Here is a 20,739-nt window from a genome sequence, read left to right as displayed (position 1 = left end):
GCATTACATTTGGCTTACTTCATGTAAGCTGCCAATGTCTAGAATAATAAGCACTAACAAATTTTAGTACGGATTAGAAATTAAAATTTTATTAAATAATGTAATAAGCCTTTCATTGTAATACACCTTTCTCAATAATGTAATACACCTTTCTAAAAGGTAACAAGTATAAGCCGATTGTGGTGGCACATGCCTTTAATCCCAGCAGGTGGATCCTTGGGAGTTCTAGGCCAGCTTAGTCTACATAGAAAGTTTCAGGACAGTCTTCAAAAAAACAAACGAAAAGAAGGTAACATGTAAATTTTCTACTGAAAATAAAGTTAAGAATATAGCCTAGTAGTAGAGCAATATGCTTAGCATGTGTGAGGCCCTGAGTTTAACCTTCAGTACTTGATGGATGTGGGGAAAAATCGAAAGTAATGCTGACAGCTGGCAACATGGCTGTGAAGGTAGTGAAGAACCAAATCCATAGTGTTGCTTTCTGACCTTCACATGTGCACTGTGATACACACATCATAATAAACAAAAACAAAAATAATGCTGAAAGGTCAACTCAAAACAATAAACTTTGTAATTTGTGTTTTAGCGTTGTGCAGATAGCACACAGAAAGGTTCAGAAATAATAAGTCTGCTTCTTTAAAATGGAAGGCAGAGAGTCATCCACATGATCACTCTCATGCCTTTATTTACAGTGGCCATTTCTTTAGTCATGTGCTCCATTGCTTTCCTGCATTGGCCTTTCTCTTAATCTGTAGGAATAATGTATTGACAAAAGCATAAATCCATAGAAGACTGTATCCATATGTTGAAATGTAGTTTTTACTCATTGTTGGTTCTCTAGTTAGGAACATCTAGTTGACTGTCTTGTTGGCATCCTGTAGGAAGGAACATGTCTGAAGAAACACATGAAATTAGCCTCTCCTTCAAACCACAGGCTTTGTCTGAGATGATTTGGGGTTATTTGAAACAGGGAGGGCTTCATGTAGCCAGACTGATCTTGAACTTGCTATGTAAGCAAGGCTGGCCTTGAACTCTTGATCCTCCTGCCTCTACCTCACAAGTGCTGGGCTTAGAAATTCCTGATGCTTGTATACGTTGGCATGTGCCACTGTACCTTGCTTGAGAGAGTGAGTTTTTATTGCCTTTTCCCAGGAAAATGGTGTTTGTTCACTTTTATCAGTATTAGACATTTGCCAGAGTTGACAAATGGTCTCATGTTAGGATGAATATTTGAGTTTGTTCATTGCTTTCTCATTCATATTCACACCTTATTACCCTGAGATTAATTTATTGCGTTTCTTCTGTATATGAAAATTTCTTGTTCCTTCTAGATGCAGACAATGCAAACACCTCTATTATCTGATCCCCAAATTCTGCCCCACTAATGGAAATAATGAGAATTGCTTACATTTGCATTTATGTGAGTGGCTGCTTAAAACAGCCAGCCCAGGTTGCCACATGTATATCTGTCTTTACATTTCTGTAGCCTACCATAGCTCAAATTAGATTTTGTGTGTACATGAAAATATCCATAATGTTTTATTTTGTAATCAATTTTATTCATGTAACTTTTATTTCTTTTTTATTAGTTGGCATACTTAGGATTTCTGATGCTTTATACATTTGTAGTTCTTGTACAAATGGAACAGTTACCCTCAGTTCAAGAATGGATTGTTATCGCTTATATTTTTACCTATGCTATTGAGAAAATCCGTGAGGTATGTCTACAGTTTTTCTTACCAGTAACTTACGTATGCATGCAAGATTCTTTAATTTTGTTGTGTGTGGTTATGTTACTGTAATTTCAGTAGTGATACATAGAAGTCTGGAGCGTGTTTATTTTTGCCATTATGAAAACCATGGTTTTAAAAAAAAGTGGTTCAGCTGGGCGGTGGTGGTACATATTTTAATCCCAGCACTTTGGAGACAGAAGCAGGCAGATCTCTGAATTCAAGGCCAGCCTGGCCTACAAAGGAAGTTCCAGGATAACCATGGCTACACAGAGAAATCTTCTCTCAGAAAAACAACAAAGTACTTATTAGTAACTTATGTTCACTTTGCCACCATTACAAATATAGTAATTTGTCTCAGAAACAAAACATAGGTTTTCTTTTTTATCTTACTTCCTCAAGTTTCACATGATCTCTGACACTCCTCAGAAATAATGACTATGCATGTGAGTAGTCAGGTAAATAAAAGGTAGGTTTCCATTGTGCACTTATACTGTATACCCACTCAAGTGTCCTGTGTTGCCCCTAGTCACCAGTTGGGTTTATTTCTGTGTCTCTTATTTTTCCATTTTAAAATCGTCAACTTTATAACACCCTAAGTTGGGAGAGGGAGGTTCTTTCCTTAAAAAAAAACAAACCAAAAATCAAAAAACAAACAAACAAAAAAAACCAAAGCTTAAGGTGAGGGATGGTGGTGTACATCTGTAATTTCAGCATTGGGAAGCAGGCTCAATGGTTTAGATGTTCAGGGTCATCCTCTGCTATACAGTGGATTTGAGGGCCTATCTGGGCTACTTGAAACCCTGTTTCAAAAATAAAAACAAATAATTTACTTGTTTGTTTGTTTGTTTTTTGAGACTAAGTTTCTCTGTGTGGCTTTGGAGCCTGTCCTGGAACTCACTCTGTAGACAAGGCTGGTCTCAAACTCAGAGTTCTGCCTGCCTCTGCCTCCTAAGTGCTGGGATTAAAGGCATGTGCTACCACCGCCTGGCTATTTACATTATTTTATTTTATGTGTATGAGTGTTTTAACTGTGCTTGTGTCTGTGCATGATGTGTGTGCCTGGTGCCCATTGAAGCCAGAAAAGGGCATCAGATCTCCTAGATGAGTTGAGGTATATGCTGCCATGTAGGTGCTGGCAATGAAACCTGGGTACTCTGGAAGAGTAGCCAGTGTTCTTTACCACTGAGCCACCTCTCTAGCCCAAAAGACTCTTTTTTATGTTATGAGTGTTTTGTTTGCAATGTATGAATATGTACTATGTGCATGCCTGAGTATTTTCTATTTAAACTAGTAGCTATATTCTTGTAACACACTTGTGAATAGTTCTAAGTTACTCCATGTCTAAAGAAGTAGTTAGGCATAGTATTTCCCTCTTGCTTTGCTACTGCATGGGTTTTTGAAATCTATTATTTTGTCAGCATGATTGAAATTAATTTGTTTCATGATAACATATTCATAACACTTTCTGCATGTATTTGTGAATATAGTACTATTTGTATCTGCCTTTAGTGGGAAGGGAAATTGCCTGAGAGGAAAGCAAAAAAAGCAGGCTTCACTATTGGGGAGCACTTTTATTTTGTAGCCATGAATACATTACTCAAAAGGTAATTGTTTTAATTACTTGGGTAGTAGATATTTTTAATAAGTTAGATATACACAGCTACTTCAACCATTGAATTATTTATTTTCTGCAAATAAGGCATCTTTGGAATGTACTACCAGTGTGTTCAAATACTGCTTTGATTGGAAAAGAACATTTCAAAAACATTTCACATTCCAGCTTCCTAGTTACATCACCTTGTTGAGCAAGTCATTCATTTATAAGAAGTCTTTTTTTGTTTGTGTGTTTTTTGGTTTTTGTGACAGGCTCTCACTATATAACCCTGACTGCCAGTTCTGCCTGTCTCTGCCTCCTAGGTGCTGGGATTAAATGTATTTGCCACCATGCCTGACCCTGTAAGGAGTCTTTTATCTGTTATTTTACGGTTTTATTATTAAGTACATCGTCAGATACAAGAGATCTCAGATACTTTGAAACTAAAACATAACTAGAATTCCTCTGTGATGTTATAATTGGATTGTATATGTGTTTTAATAGGAAGAATTTAATTTAACTTTTTTCCTTACTAAACCTTTTAGGTCTTTATGTCTGAAGCTGGGAAAATCAGCCAGAAGATCAAAGTGTGGTTTAGTGACTACTTCAACGTCAGTGACACAATTGCCATAGTTTCTTTCTTCATTGGATTTGGACTAAGATTTGGAGCAAAATGGAACTTTATGAATGCATATGATAATCATGTTTTTGTGGCTGGAAGATTAATTTACTGTCTTAATATAATATTTTGGTATGTGCGTTTGCTAGATTTTCTAGCCGTAAATCAACAGGCAGGACCTTATGTAATGATGATTGGAAAAATGGTAAGTTGAAATGTCTGCTGACATGCATGAATTAATTGTTTCTTTAAAATTATAAAAACATTTTAATATAGCTTTACTTGGACCCACAAAGATCTCTTAGTTAGGTTTATTTGCCTCATACTCTGAATCTGCCATTCCTTAAGCGTACTTCGTCAATGTGTGTGTGTGCTTATGTGGAGTGGGTTTGTGGTGTGTGGGTGTGTGTGTGCATATGCACATCTGTAGTGGACAAAAGATGACATTAGATAGCTTCTGTTAGCCTTCATCTTATTCCTTGTAGACAAGGGCTCTCACTGACACTAACTTTTCTTCTTCCCTTCCTTCTCTCCCTCCCTTCACTCTCTCCTTTGCAGCCTCCATCCCTTCCTCCTCCCTCTCTGTTCTGCTCCTACCATTTTTCTTTAATTTTGAGATAATTATAGATTCACATGGAGCTGTGAATATATAATAATAATATTAATATAATTATTATAGAAATAACAATAATCCTAGTAGCCTTTATCTTGCTTCCTCCAAAGGTTACGTCTTCATTTTTTCCATTTAAGCTTTATCTCATATGTTCTTGGCCTCTTGTCTATACTGTACTCACAGGGGCTTTTATATTTCTTTCTATTGAAGATTTGCGTGGTGGTATGTCTTTAGTCCCACCTTCTATGACGTGGCAAAGTACAGATATATGAGGCAACGTAGAAGAAAGTCTGCACCTCCATTGTTAATTGACAAGCTTTAAACGTTGGCATTTACTGAAATTAAGTCTCCAAATTTACCCATGTAACTATAGTTTTTGATATATTTGTCAGATAGGCTATATTTTGAACTACTGATACAGTTTATTATACAGAAAAGGACGCCTGTGACTTGCTTGGCTTCACTGGTCATTTTAAAATACAATCTCATTCATGAGGTTTATGTAGCAATAACATTTTCCTGAATGCTATTATCAGCAATAAATGGAAACTCAAATATTCTACTATCTATTACAACATTAGGAACATTTTTTAGGATGAAATTTGTTACAGGAATTAAATTCTCTTGTGTCTTAACAGTGACCTTTTTTTTTTTTTTTTTTTTAAACAGGTGGCCAATATGTTCTACATTGTAGTGATAATGGCTCTTGTATTACTTAGTTTTGGTGTTCCCAGGAAGGCAATACTTTATCCTCACGAAGCACCATCTTGGTCTCTTGCTAAAGATATAGTTTTTCATCCATACTGGATGATTTTTGGTGAAGTTTATGCATATGAAATTGATGGTAAGGATTTTTGTTTGCAAAATCTTTTGGTTATCTTATAAAGTCAGAATTGCATTCTAAAAGTATTGCATATTTTCCTTACAATAGTTAATAGTAGAAAAAGCAAAATACGGATTGAAAAGTGTTTTGAAAGCTGTTCAACCATATGTAGTAGGAGTTTGTCCTAAATTCTTAGACAATGAGGATAATTATTAACTCACAAATAGAAAGTTTCAGAAGTAGAGTGGTGTTTAGGGTTGGTTAATTCATAGCTAAGGACTCATAGAGAAAGAAATCTCTTTAGAGGAGAAACCTGTCTTTCCATCCTACTAGTTTATGTCGACTCCTGACTTCTCTCTTGAAAGGTTACCTCTCAAGGGATGAGGGTATCTAGACCAAGTTAGGGTGGATTGGTGTTGGATCAAGCACAGTGTTACTGACAAAAGTAATGGTCCTATGTGAACGTGAAAAAGCTTACATGATGTTAGCTTTTTAAGGGGATAATTGATTTTTTTTTCAAGTTTATATTAAAATTATGAAAGCCTGAGTAAACTAATAAATGAAGCACCCCTCTCTGTTCAACCCTTTCTTAGTAAAAGCATTATGTCTGTTACACATTTTTGCGAGATAATTTTTGAGCATGGCTGATTGGCAGTAGCTTTCAGGGTGTGCTGACCTCTGCGTCTGAGCTGTAGAGTGCACTGTGTATTCTCGTCCCCCCCCCCCATTCTTCCCTGCCCCACACTTACATCTCTCAACACATCCCTAGTGGCTTTGTATACCTGTCAGAATGTTTATTTAATGGCTTCTCGTTCAGTGTCATTTTTCAGAGTTTTGTTGCCTGCTATTTTTCTAATGGTGTCTTACTGTGTGGTTGTTACGAAACATGGTTTTTCGAGACAGGGTTTCTCTGTAGCTTTGGAGCCTGTCCTGGACCTTACTCTGTAGACCAGGCTTGTCTTGTCTTGTAGATCCGCTTGTCTCTGCCTCCCAAGTGCTGGGATTAAAGGTGTGCGCCACCACTGCCAGGCTGTAATACACCTTTAAAATCCCAACGCTTGGGAGGCAGAGACAGGATATCTGTGGTTTTGAGGCCAGCCTCATCTACATAGTGATGATGATGAGAACCTCAGTTATATACACATTTTAAAATAGTGACTAAATACTAACTGTAAGTGTACTATAATTAGATATATAGAATTATCTCTAATTCATGAGGGTTTCATCCCTTCCCTACCCAATTAAATCTTGTGTTATTTATTGTAACTGTTTTGGATATTAAAATTGTGCCCTTCCTCGCTTGTGTTTAGCTATGTCATAGTTTTGAAAAGATTTCAGGTATAAGTAATGGAAAACAGGGAATTCAAATCTAGTCATTTTAAAAATATATATTTGTTTGTCTGTGTGTGGGCATGTGCCCCTAAGTGCAGGTGCCTGTGAAGGCCAGAAACATGGGATCTATTCAAAGCTGCAGTTACAGGTGGTTCTGAGTCACTCAACTTGGGTGTTGGGAACTGAACTCAGATCCTCACTTTTAACCATTTAGCCATCTCTCCAGATCCCAAATCTAATAATTTTATATTTAAAGTGTATTTTAGTACTCTTTGTAGACACAATGAAGTCTGTAACTTCATAGGGTTTACTATAGATCTGTCATGTACTTTTTAGGTTTAGATATTTTTCTCATGTAAATTTAAAATTTCACTGTATCTAGGGGTTTTTATCTGCCTTTACCCTCAGTCTAAGCCTGCCTTCGGAGAGATATAACATGTAATACTCCTTGTTTGTATGTCGTGGTGTGGCAGAACAGAAGGCCCCACAGCCCTCAGTGTTGGAGTCCTTGTAAAGCAGAGCTCCAGTGGCCACATCTCAGAGATCCTTGTCATTTAAACTCTTAAGCAGATTTGCATGCGCTCAGCATTTTCTGTTGAGACAAAGAACCTGAAACTGAACTATTATATTTAAAATTCTTTTCTCTCTTCCCAAAGTGTGTGCAAATGATTCCACTATCAAGGAAATCTGTGGTCCTGGCACATGGTTGACTCCATTTCTTCAAGCAGTCTACCTCTTTGTACAGTATATCATTATGGTTAATCTTCTTATCGCATTTTTCAAGTAAGAATTTTATTCACTTATATTTATTTGGTACACAGTTCACATTTTGAATGAGATACTGTGTTTTAAAAATCTCAATTTTATTGAAACTTAAAGTATTAAATTATTTTTTAAAAATTACAAATAAGACATGAATTTTCAAATCAAAGGAATTCTAAATGTTAGGTTTTATTATTTTCAACATAAAATTCGAGTGTGTGTGTGTGTCATTCAGTCAGTGTGTCAGTGTGTGTCACATTCATGCAGTGCCCACAGTGACCAGAAGGGAGCATTGGATCCCATGGAACTGGAGTTACAGACTGTTGTGAGTGCTGAGAACCAAACTCTGTGAAAGAGCAGCCAGTGTTGTTAACTGCTAAGCCCTCTACCTTATTTTCAAAGAAAGGGTCTCACTGAATCTGGAGGTTGTCAGTCTGGTCAGGCTGGCTAGCCAGTGAGCCTGTGTGGTCTGCTCATCTCACCCCTCAAATATGTACTTTGTTTATAAATATAATCTTCTGGGAAACGAAAAAGACAAAAGACTGGGTACTTATTAACAAGTCCGATGACCTGAGTCGATTCCCTAGGAACTACATGGTGAGGAGACCTCTGTGCATGCAGCTGCGCATGACACACATAGGAAAAAAATTTTTTAATTAAATTAAATTTTTAAATTTTTACCTGAGATTTTTTCCTAGGTTGCTAGAGAATTATAGAAAAACACAGTACTTATCAGTAATTACAAATGATATCTAGGTGACATCCATAAACCATTTTGGTGAATGTATAAATTTGTGGTTTTCAAAGTAATCTTTGTGTGTATGTATTATTTTTTGTTTGGTTGGGTTTTTGTTGTTGTTGTTTGAGACAGTGTTTCTCTGTAGCTCTGGGTGTCCTGGAACTCACAGAGATCCACCTGCCTCTGCCTCCCAAGTGATGGGATTAAAGGTATGCGCTACTACACCTGGCAGTTTTTTATATATATATTTTTTTTTTTTTTGGTTTTTCGAGACAGGGTTTCTCTGTGTTGTTTTGGTGCCTGTCCTGGATCTCGCTCAGTAGAACAGGCTGGCCTCGAACTCACAGAGATCCGCCTGGCTCTGCCTCCCGAGTGCTGGGATTAAAGGCGTGCGCCACCACCGCCCGGCCAGTTTTATATTTTTTAAAGCAAAACTTCATGTTTATTTAACAGTTCTTAATGTATGTCATTCTCCATGATCTAGACCATATTTCAAGTATATTTAACTGCTCAATTAGATAATAGTTTTTTGCTACAAAACATTTCTTCAAAATGTATTTTTCCCTGTCTCTCTAAATGTTCAGAACTGTTGAGGATATATACTTCTAGGGCTTTTGGCTTTAAATCAAAATAAGGCTGTATCCCTAACTTCCTGCTGACTTAGTATTATGTTTCTTATTAGTTTCCAATTTTGATAGTATATAAAAGAAACTAGATTTTATGTTTACTCAATTAGTATTAACTATCATTTATTTTTTAAGTTAGAGTATCTTTATGTAGCCCAGACTAAGCTTAATTTTGGGGGTAGAGGTGTGTATATTCATGCGTGTGTGTTCTGGTCCATGCACATAGAGGATACCAAGTTTTCCTCAATAGCTGTCGGGTCTCTCACTGAACCTGGGGCTTACCATTTCACCTAGGCTGGCTGTCTGGTACAATCTTAGGATGCATTTTCTCAGTCCCACAACACTGGGGTTACATGCATGCGCAGCCACACATGATTTACACATGGGTGTCAGAGATTTGAATTCAGGTTCTCATGTTTGCATATCAAGTATTTTGTTTGTTTTTTTTTGTTTTTAAAATCGTGTTTGGAGACAAGGTCTTTCTCTGCATAGCCTTAGCTGTCTTGGAAGTATGTAACCAGGCTAGCCTCAAACTCACAGTTATCCGTCATCTTCTGTCTCCCAAGTGCTAGAGTTAAACACTGTTCTATCAAAAAAAAAAAAAAAGCCTCAAGTTACTCCTTTCCTTCCCGTTTTTCTGAGGTCCTTATTAAGGTCCTCAACAATATCAACCTTTTGTGTGGCATAAATTCGTTATAGTTATTCATTTACTTTTCTTCAATGAAAGTGTACTCGAGTATGTAGTGCAAAATTAAAGTGAAATGTTTAGCATTTAAATTTTCAGGACATAATTGTTTGCTTTTATTTTGTTCATTATTCTAGTAATGTATATTTACAAGTGAAGGCAATTTCCAATATTGTATGGAAGTATCAGCGTTATCATTTTATTATGGCTTATCATGAAAAACCAGTTCTGCCTCCTCCACTTATCATTCTTAGCCATATAGTTTCTCTGTTTTGCTGTGTATGTAAAAGAAGAAAGAAAGATAAGACTTCTGATGGACCAAGTAAGTAAAATAAATTTTGGAAAATGTTTTCTTGCTTCTCAGTGTTAAACTTGAATGCTTAGTATTGATTTTACAGACAGCCTGTTGGATTAGTTATTGTGAAAACTTAAAATTCGCCTCAACATAAAACAATTTTAGGTACAATTTGAGTCTGCAAATAAGAACTATGATAATTTGGATATTAAAAACCAGTCTTTTTCAGAATTAGAGCAAGCACATAAAGTGATAGCAATGAAATCAAACTGGCCAAAAGAAGACTAGAATTAAAAGGTAGTAAATCGTTACAAGTGCTTCAAACAGCAAATGTTTCATAAAGTGCTAATAACTAGACACAGGGAAAACGTATCAGTTTGGTTAAAGAGTAAGATGACCAGTGTCAAGGGTATTTTGATTAGGTACCTCCTCCCTCATCTGCTGCTTCCACTTCCTTAGGCCAAACAGTGTTCTTGATTCATTTCAAGTAAGTAGTCCTTTTATATGTCACATATAAATATTATGTCAGATACAGAGAATAAAAGGTTTTTTTCAGCTGGGTGTGGTGGGTCATCTCTTTAATCCCAACACTTGGGAGGCAGAGGCAGGTGGATCTCTGTGATTTTGAGGCCAGCCTTGTCTACGGAGTGAGTTCCAGAACAGCCAGGGCTACACAGAGAAACTCTGTCTCGAAAAAAAAAAAAGTCAGACCTGGATCGGGATTTGCTGTCCTCCCTACTATTCAGCCTCATCTATATCAGATATTATGAATAACCCATCGTAGTTATGTGGGAATGTATGGCTATATTTAATAATGATGTATGACCACCTTCCCATGTGCACAAAATGTGATGCATCAGCAACAGCAGACAGTGAATGAGAATCCCTGGAAAGAGGTGGTGTCTCCAAGGACTGACTGATGTTGGAATGTTCAGGGCCAGAGCCTAATTACAATTTATTTATCTTGGGCAATCTTTAGTTCACTAAGTAGCTGTTCCTGGCAGCCCCTCTCCCCTTTCCACCCTGTGTTGGACCTAACATCCCGACTACAGATAAAACTTTTAAAAATGTGTTAACTTTAACAACACTCTAACTTTCTACCAATCAAAAAGCTAAGTGTCATCAGATCACATAAGATCATAGCTGAGATGTCTGTTCTGTATATTTGAAAAGTGCCTTGGTTTATGACTTTCTCTGTTCTGTTACTTCATGAAACAGCTTCCATGTTTGAGCATAGAATTTGCATAATCTAAATCTCTATTTCTGGGCCGTGGTAATTCATATTTGGCCTTGGAATAAACTATTGATCATTTAATTAAAAGCAAAACAGTATGATACATAAAAATCAACTTAAAGTCGGGCGGTGGTGGCGCACGCCTTTAATCCCAGCACTCGGGAGGCAGAGCCAAGCGGATCTCTGTGAGTTCGAGGCCAGCCTGGACTACCAAGTGAGTTCCAGGAAAGGCGCAAAGCTACACAGAGAAACCCTGTCTCAAAAAACTGGAAAAAAAAAAAATCAATTTAATATTTAACTTCTTTTGGGAAATGGCACTTAGGGGTTTTTGTTGTTCTTGTTAAAATGGTAATGCAAGCTGTGTCATTTGACCTTTTCTAAAAAGCCATTTTATTCATATATTTTATGTATATGGGTGTTTTGTCTGCATGTACATCCACACACCAGAAGAGAGCATCAGATCCAGTTGTAAACCACCATGTGGGTGCTGGGAATTAACTCAGGACCTCTGGAAGAGCAATCAGTGCTCTTAACTTCTGAGCCATCTTTCCAGCCCATAAGAAGCCATCCCTTGTGCTTGCTAAGCAAGAGCTCTACCACTGAGCTAAATCCCCAACCCCCAAGAAGCCATTCTTAACATTCTATAAACAGAATTAATGCATCTTTATATAACCTGAGATAAATCACCTCAGTTGTGCTTAAATTTTTTATGGTTTTATTTCTCAAAATTATTTCTTAAATTTCTCCAATAAGGTACTTGACAAGAGAGCTAAGCAAGAAATAGGAAAGACATAGTACAAAAAAAGGAATTAAAAGGAGACCAAATACCTAAAACTTGATAGGCCTGGTCTGTACGCCTTTAATCCTAGCACTTGGGAGGCAGAAGCAGGGAGATGTCTATGAGTTCCAGGGGTATTTAGACCCTTATATTGAGAAATCCAAGGGAGTCTGCTTAAGGGGTATAGGCAGTTTATTAGGACATAAATTGGAGAAAACAACTCACTAAACAGAATAGGCAAAATCGTAGGGTCCTGGAAGGCCAGTGTCCTGTCCTGCGCTGCTCCTGCCACCTGAGTCAGTCCACACCCGCCAAGCCCACAAGGGAAAGAGTGGGCTAGGCTTACATGCCCGTCAGCTTAAGCTAGCCCCGAGGCCATGCCCTAGGAGCTGGTACTTCAAGTTCATATGTGGATCAGGTACCCACTACAGATCCTGTCTATTAAATAAACAAATAAATAAATAAGCAAGCTGTGTAGAGAGACACTGTCCATAAAAATAAATAAGTAGAAAGAAAAAAAGACACAAGAGCTGAAGTTTGAAAACCTGGTGGGTAGCCTTCATTGTTTTGTGTTCTAATTTCTTTTTTGCCTTCTCCTCCTTAGAACTTTTCTTAACAGAAGAAGATCAAAAGAAACTCCATGACTTTGAAGAGCAGTGTGTTGAGATGTATTTTGATGAAAAGGACGACAAATTCCATTCTGGGAGTGAAGAGAGAATCCGTGTCACTTTTGAAAGGTAGATAATGCTCTTTAATTATCACTAACTATATGTTAGAATGGATCCTGTTAGTTAGTACATGTTCACTGTTCAGTGTATTTTACCAAAAAGTTTTATATTACACATTGAAAAATCAGGTTAGTTCTTTGCGTTTATTACACGTAATCCAGTAGATCTCTTGTTACAAGCTTTTATTTTACTTTTCATAAATATTTTTAAATTTTATTTTATTTTTTATGTGTATGAGTGTTTTGCGTGTGTGTGTGTGTGTGTGTGTGTGTGTGTGTGTGTGTGTGCGCGCGCGCGCGCCATGTACATGCATGCTTCTGGTGGAGGTCAGAAGAGAGCATTAGATCCCCTGAAACTGGAGTTACAGACATGAGTTACAGACATAAGACTGGAGTTACATGAGCCACCATGGGGGTGATGGGATTCAAACCCTAAGTCCTCTGAAAGATCAGCAAGTGCTCTTAACCACCGAGCCACCTGTCTAGTCCCTGACTTACTCTTTCGTGGTGCTGGGAGTCAAGTTCAGACCTCACACTTATTAGGAAAGTGCTCATACCTCTGAGTCTGGTCCTCAGCACTCCTGTCTTTTGACATAGTTACAAAGGAGAGAAGAATTGGTGTTCTTTTTTTTTTTTTTTTTTTTTTTTGGTTTTTTGAGACAGGGTTTCTCTGTGTAGCTTTGCGCCTTTCCTGGATCTTGCTCTATAGACCAGGCTGGCCTCGAACTCACAAAGATCCGCCTGGCTCTGCCTCCCGAGTGCTGGGATTAAAGGCTTGCGCCACCACCGCCCGGCGAATTGGTGTTCTTAACTATTCAAGAAGATAAAAATAAAGCTATCATAACTATTAAAGCTTTTGTTTTTTTACATTGTTTCTATCTCATGTTAGAAGCATGTGGTATTTGTGTATGACACTGATGGTAGTCTTTTGTATATGTAGTTGTATATACATTTTGTGAGGAGTAGACTCAGATAGCCTATGGAACAATATTTGTTTGTAAAACTTTGTGTTTTAAGCCAGGCATGATGGTGCACGCCTTTAATTCCAGCACTTGGGAGGCAGAGCAAGGCAGATCTCTGTGAGTTCGAGACCAGCCTGGTCTATAGAGCCAATTCCAGGACAGCCAGAGCAACACAGATAAACCCTGTCTCAGAAACAAAAAAAATTATTCTCCCTGTGTATGCATGACATGTGGGTAGCACATATACTGTGGCTTGAGTGTAGACGTTAGAGGACAGCCTTGCCAGAGACATTCTCTCCTGACTGGGTTCCTGAGCTTGAACTCCAGTCTCCAGTGAGCCATCTCCCTGTCCCATCTACATTAATTTTAACATCTGTAAAATGTCCTTTTTATTGCCCTACAGAGTGGAGCAGATGTGCATTCAGATTAAAGAAGTTGGAGATCGTGTCAACTACATAAAAAGATCATTACAGTCTTTAGATTCTCAAATTGGTCATCTGCAAGATCTCTCAGCCCTGACAGTAGATACATTAAAAACACTTACAGCCCAGAAAGCTTCAGAAGCTAGCAAAGTCCACAATGAGATCACTCGAGAACTGAGTATTTCCAAACACTTGGCCCAGAATCTTATTGATGACGTTCCTGTGAGATCTGTGTGGAAGAAGCATAGCGTTGTAAATACACTGAGCTCCTCTCTTCCTCAAGGTGATCGTGAAAGTAGTAATCCTTTTCTTTGTAATATTTCTGTGAAAGATGAAAAAGACCCCCAGTATAACTTGTTTGGTCAAGATTTGTCTGTGATACCCCAGAGAAAAGAATTCAACATTCCAGAGGCTGGTTCCTCCTGTGGTGCCTTATTCCCAAGTGCTGTTTCTCCCCCAGAATTACGACAGAGACGACATGGGGTAGAAATCTTAAAAATATTTAATAAAAATCAGAAATTAGGAAGTTCGCCTAATAGTTCACCACATATGTCATCCCCACCAACCAAATTTTCTGTGAGTACTCCATCCCAGCCAAGTTGCAAAAGCCACTTGGAATCTGCAACCAAAGATCCAGAACCTGTTTTCTATAAAGCTGCAGAAGGAGATAACATAGAATTTGGAGCATTTGTGGGTAAGTTTGGCAAACTCTTACTGCATATTAGTGTTGCTTTTGATGTCAGAAACACTACCTTAGAAAAGTAATTAGCTAATTAATGAAAATATACTGTATGACAGGTGGCCTTGTCGTATAGTCTTCTAAAGGAATCAGAAGTAGTCAAAAATAATTGAATTGGGCTGTAAGAGTTCTATTGTTATATACCTGTTTGGTGCCATTGAATTTAAATATATCTTCAGTTGGATTTGTCAACTGTTAGAAGGATCTGAGTGATTCATGAGTAGTAGATGCTAGGGTAAAAGTCAAGAGGTACAAGGGAGGTTAGAAGCTGCATACTGACACCAATATGAATAGGGCCAATGTGTAATTTCGTATATAAACCAGGACAGTGTTGAAAGTGAGAGGTGCACTACAAGTAATTGCGTTAGGATTATAGGGACAGCACATTCATTCATTACTTAACAGTGATACACTAGGCAATATGATGATCCTATGAAAAGCTGTTTAATAAAAACTATGTCTGTGTTTGTGGTCTACTTAATTACATATCTAAAGATGAGAACATTTCTAGAAAGATTTTTTTTTAAAGATTTTTCTTTATTTTATGTGTATGAGTTTTTCCCTGCATATATGGCTGTGCACCATGGGTGTGTCTGTTGCCCACAGAGGTCAGAAGAGGATATCAGGTCCCCTGAAAGCAGAGTTAATGGATCGTTGTAAGCTACTACGTGGGTGCTGGGAACTGAACCTGCATCCTCTTCAAGACCAACAAGTGTTCTTAATTGCTGAGCCATCTCTCCAGCCCCCTTTCCTACTTTTATCAGCTATCTTGTGCACTAAAGAACCAGCACATAGGAGGTACCTTTTAAATTCTTTGCACCTCCTTTTCCACACTGTTCCCTGATCATTGGCTAGTGGGTTGATACCATGTCTCATTTAAGGTTAGCACTCACAGTCATTTATTCTCAGCTCCTTAACCAGTTAGGAGTCTCTGCACTGACTGCTGCCCACTGCAAAAAGACACTTCTCTGACCACGGTCTGTGGTTACAAACAGACATTTAGAACAGTTAGCAAAGTAACAGACCTGGGTTTACACTATCAGGCACGAATGTCTTGTGGAGCAAGCCTCAGGTCCATTAGAAAGCAGTTGAATCTACAGCAATCATGCCAGTATTGCACCAGAAAAGATTGGTGCAAAAGAAAAGTCTTATACTTGTTGTGATAGTTTGAGTAAAGTAATGGGAGAGAAAAAAAACCTGTTTTGACAGTAATCATGTTAATAACATTTATGAAAATTATTTGGCCAGGGAAGTGATGGAGAGCTAGACTTTAGTAATAAAAGGGTAGTTGGGCAATTCCCTGAAAAACTTAATCATGACAGGAAGAAGAGTTGTAACTGACACTGGTTTTTTATGCTTAGGATGTTTTATTTGGATTTTGTTTTTTTGAGACAGGGTCTAGTTGTATAGTCTATGTTATCCTTGAACTTGGAATTTTCGTGCCTCAGCTTCCCCAGTCTGGCATTATTGTAAGCATAGTCTGTCATACTGGGCAGATGGTTTTGTGTTAAATGGTAATATAGACCTAAGCATATTTAAATGCTGACAGCATGCCATAGAGGAGAATAAAGAACTGAAGAAAGAGTATCATAGGGCTAGCTGAGCTCTGTGATTTGGGAGCGGATAGTCTTCTAATTGTCTCCTGATAGAGTGTGAAAGTATTTAACTAGAGAGGTGGCTTCCTACTGTAGTCTTTAACTGTTTTTCTAGCTTTCCCAGCCTACAAATTTACCGAGTTGTGGACACTAATGATTATCTGGAGAATCAGTTAATAAGACCATGTAGAATATCCATATTAAGTCCAACCTGGCATGTTATCTAGGTATTAGATTACTGATATTTACTATTAGCTTATGTGGAGAATTGAATAACATTTCCTCCATTAAATCTATCCCAACCTAACAAAGTCCAGGTTTTCCTTAAACGTATTTGAAGATCGTGTTGCTCCTGCCTCCACCTCCCAAATGCTGGGGTTACAGGTGTTCGACTATGCCTGGCTCCATCTATTGTATATCTCATTATGAAGAGTAAAATGTCCCCCTTTTCATTCTGAGGTTGACTTAGACTGTGGTGTTCTCAATAGGAGGCCTTTGTTGTTTGCCGTTAGATACCTTAGGATATTTTCAGTATGACTTATAAGAAGAACTAAAGGAAAGTTTGCAGAGCCTGAAAACTACTTGAAAGATCGTTTGTTTCTAAGATTTTACTTCATCTAATAGGGAAGAAAAAATTTTCATTGTAACCTTTTTTCCTTTTCCCCTGTTAAGGACACAGAGATAGTATGGATTTACAGAGGTTTAAAGAAACATCAAACAAAATAAAAGAACTGTTATCCGTAAGTGACACTTTATAACAGCACAACTAAATGTAATTTCACTTTTGTGATCATTTCTTCTAAATAGAACTAAACTTTTTTTTCTTCAGTAAAAAGTAGGTTAGCAGAGATTGTCATTGGTATGATTACCCCAGATACTTGAAACTGATATGTTTCAAAGAGAAACATGAAAAAGTTCAAACTAGCTTGCATTTTTGTTAACTAAAATAAAATGTTTAACATTTTTCTTTTTAAAAATGCATTTCCCTGTTCCATTTTCTATGGAGTAATTAATGAGCTTAACTTCTCTTCAGGACCCAAAGTTTGTTAGAACGTGATCCTTGCTCTCAAAGAACTTGGAATCTAGACGTAAAAAAGCTATATGTATAATGTACATATGTAGAGGATTAAATAAATTCTTACGATGTCTAATGAGTAAATGCAACAACTGGCAAAAAAAATTTTTTAAATGTATTTCTTGCCTGAAAATTAGTTTTTATTTCTGTTACTTTCATAAATTGCCTGTAGCTACTCATCACCTCCAGAACAGTGATGTAGCTATACTATGAGCTCCTTGAAGTGCTTTAACTCCTCTGTCCCTCAAAGAACTTATATTTTAGAAATGATCAAATGACAAATACAGGGACACAAGATTTGCTCCCAAAGATATAGCCAAGGATATAATGACTGACATGCTCTCTGAGTCATCAGTCCTCCTATGATCAAAGTTAACTGTGTCGTTAATGTCAGGCATGTTGTATACTGCCTGCATTGAAGGCCGACTCAGATGCAGTGTACGAAAATGGTGGACATAGCATACACTAAGTAGATGCTGTAAACTCAGAATGTAGTTGGTGAATATATGCACATTGAGAAGTGATGATTCTGTACTTGTTTTCTATTTGCCTTAAAGTATGAAAATAGTTGTATGATTTTCTTGCTTCAAAGGAGGAACAGCGGGATGATACTAAAACATAATCATGGTGTATTCAGAGGTGCCTGAATATCCAGTAAGATCTCATTAGTGTATGGGAGTCAGAAGCTCAGCTTAGCCTTCACATAAGCCTGTAAATGAGGCAATCTGTAAGTTTAGTGTACCAGCCCTGAGACTGTTTTTATTCACAGTCCCTCCTCACCCCCATTTTAAATCTTAATGGTAGTTTTAAATCTTAATAGCCTAAGCTCAGGCTAGTTTCTAAATCCTTAGCTGCCTTGTGTCTACTTCCCAAGAATGGGATTGCAGGCATGTGCTATCACATCAGCCTCTTTGCACAGTATTTTCTATCCATTTTAATTCTGTTGGCATACTTCTAAAGTTCTGAATATTTTCATTATATGTGATGATTTTGAAGGAGAAAGCTAGATAAGTGGGTTGGATTCATTTTAGGTAGCCTTAGCTGGCACATGATAATGAAAAGAGAAAGAGCACAAGAAATAGATTACTGGAGCTAATTTTAGAATTATTGTAGTGGAAGATATGCCATGTGCTGTGTCTTACTTGATTTAAGGTTTTTATTGAACAGGTTCCAGCTGAAGTGGATTTTATAGGTAAATGAAGTACTCTGTGGATATTTATAAGTCTTAGGAAAGCTGTTATAATCTGAAATTATTTAAAATTAGTATATTTCCTTGTCATATTTTCTGTTTGTATATGCAAATAATTTACATTAATGTAGTTATATGGCATTATTTTGCTGTTTGAAGCACTTCCTATACGTAGAACATGAAGTTCAGGGTAAGATAACACAGACTATAAGACCTAAGTCAAGACTCACAGCATTGCTGTGTAAATTAGCTACAGTGTGAAGAGCGTGCAGCATCAAAGCCAGAGATGCTTAGTTTTTTGAGGTAATATTTTAATTGAATGAAAATAGTAGGTTATTCCAGCAGTAGTGTTTTGGTGGTCAAGGTTCAGAAATATTTTAAAGGTTGTACAATAGTGTTATAGTTGATAAAGTAAACAGTATGGGGCTGGAGAGATTTCTCACTGGTTAGGAGCACTTGCTGCTCTCCCAAAGGATCCTGGTACCTACATCACAGTCAGCTCCAGGAGATTCCATGTTCTCTTTTGGCCTTTGTGTGTAGCCACATATATGGCATACACACAGACACATACATAAAAATAAATCTTGAAAAAAAAATTGGTGTGATGCCTTTCCCAAATTGCTTAATGTGACTCATTAGTCTGGAAAGAAGAAAATCAGAGAGAGGTAGCTGTCAGATACTAAAATATTTTGTAGCTAGAATAGTTGAAACATAAATATTTAATGAAATGTCATTGCTGTTGAAATAAATCTTGAACAAAGCAATTTAGTAGGAGGGCTGAATTTGAAATTGATGAACGAAGTGCTTTGTTAGTATAAATTGGAGAATTGGGTAGAAGTTCAAAAAGACTTATGTCATCATGATTTCATAAATTTGGATGAATTCCAGAGCTAAATATAAAAAAATTTAATCATAGAAAATTTTAATAAAAATGTAAAATAATTATTAGCCCAGAAAAGCCGCAGGCCTTTTTAAAGGTATGAGTAATTCAAAACAAAAGGAAAGCTTCAGAGAGATTGAAATATCCACGTGTCAGAACAAATTCAAAGAGAAATTAAGGTTTGACACACACCTCCTACAAAGCAGTAGGTATTACACCATGGTGGTGTCTACTTTTGTTCTTCTTAAAGTAATAATGGTTTTGGTTTCAGTTTTCCCCAATTTTCTATATTTTCCCAAACATCTTGAGAATGTGTATTCGTATAAAAAGGATTCATTCAGATGAGTAGGTAGTTTCAAGTATTTTTGAGATTCACACTAAGTAACCAGATCCCTGTTACATACCTTTTAATGCTGAAGTAGAATAAAGCATATTGAGTTAGATCAAAAGAATTTCTATGTTGAACAATGACCTGAAATTCAATTGTTTTTTTAAATGTATGTATATATACAATCTATACAGACTGATACTCCTTCTGAAAACACTTTGAAACATGTAAGTGCTGCTGGATATAGTGAGTGTCACAAGACATCCGCTTCTCTTCACACAGAACAAGGTGAGTGTTTTGACCTTATGAAATCTGTTAGCAAACATACTAAGTTTTAAGTATTTATTTGCCAAGTACCTTAGTAGTAAATGGTATGTGAGTCAAAAGTTGAAAATCCTGGTCGATAATAGTTAATATAACCTTGGAAATGAGTAATATAATCCTTACATTTATATATAATATATAATCAGATGAAAAGATCAGATGAAATTTAAAGGTCTTTTGAATCTAATCTGAACATTTGCAGAATGTATCAGTTCTTCAACACATTTCTAGTTTAACTTGGTTAAATTCTATTGAAATTAAAATACACTTTGAAAAATTACTACCTCTCATCCAACCACACATGGAACTACTATTATTTTTATCTGTGTTTAGCCATTATATCCATTTTGTGGCCTGCAGGTCATATGCAGCCATGGATAGCTACAAATACAGGCCAACACAAACTAGTAAGTAAAGCATAAGAGTTTTGATGTTTTTTTAAGCTTAATTATGCAATTCTTAAACATGAACTTGGTAAATGACTACATTATATCACAGTGTCAAAGGTTGGTCATGTCTGCTAGTCTTTATGCTTATGTAGTCATTTATAACAATATGTTTTCCTATTTCTCATAATTCATACAAAAAATAGCATATTGTTCTTTTCTACTATTCATTTTCTGTATCATGGTGATATTCCCATATCAGATATTTTCTTCTTTTTT

General features: G+C 36.9%; 1 protein-coding gene and 1 long non-coding RNA gene across 3 annotated transcripts in view; one reads left to right on the top strand and one right to left on the bottom strand.

Moving 5' to 3' along the window:
• Positions 1-20,739, top strand: part of Trpm7 (transient receptor potential cation channel subfamily M member 7) — a 101,264-nt gene that overhangs the window by 62,013 nt on the left and 18,512 nt on the right. For both annotated transcript variants that reach the window (XM_059261326.1, XM_059261325.1), the window contains exons 20-28: positions 1,590-1,718; positions 3,873-4,151; positions 5,229-5,403; positions 7,371-7,497; positions 9,664-9,848; positions 12,438-12,570; positions 13,926-14,638; positions 16,951-17,018; positions 19,945-20,038. In XM_059261326.1, the coding sequence (XP_059117309.1) occupies positions 1,590-1,718; positions 3,873-4,151; positions 5,229-5,403; positions 7,371-7,497; positions 9,664-9,848; positions 12,438-12,570; positions 13,926-14,638; positions 16,951-17,018; positions 19,945-20,038 (1,903 nt within the window). The remainder of the gene's footprint in view (positions 1-1,589; positions 1,719-3,872; positions 4,152-5,228; positions 5,404-7,370; positions 7,498-9,663; positions 9,849-12,437; positions 12,571-13,925; positions 14,639-16,950; positions 17,019-19,944; positions 20,039-20,739) is intronic.
• LOC131909608 (uncharacterized) lies at positions 12,365-15,559 on the bottom strand. Its single transcript, XR_009378888.1, has 2 exons — positions 14,067-15,559; positions 12,365-12,533 (listed from the first exon to the last, which is right to left on the bottom strand). It is a non-coding gene; the product is annotated as an uncharacterized LOC131909608 (long non-coding RNA).

Source organism: Peromyscus eremicus, chromosome 4 (assembly GCF_949786415.1).
Source record: "Peromyscus eremicus chromosome 4, PerEre_H2_v1, whole genome shotgun sequence".
Classification (NCBI taxonomy): Eukaryota; Metazoa; Chordata; class Mammalia; order Rodentia; family Cricetidae; genus Peromyscus; species Peromyscus eremicus.
Note: the sequence above shows the minus strand (reverse complement) of the source record. Positions and strands in the feature narration are given on the sequence as shown.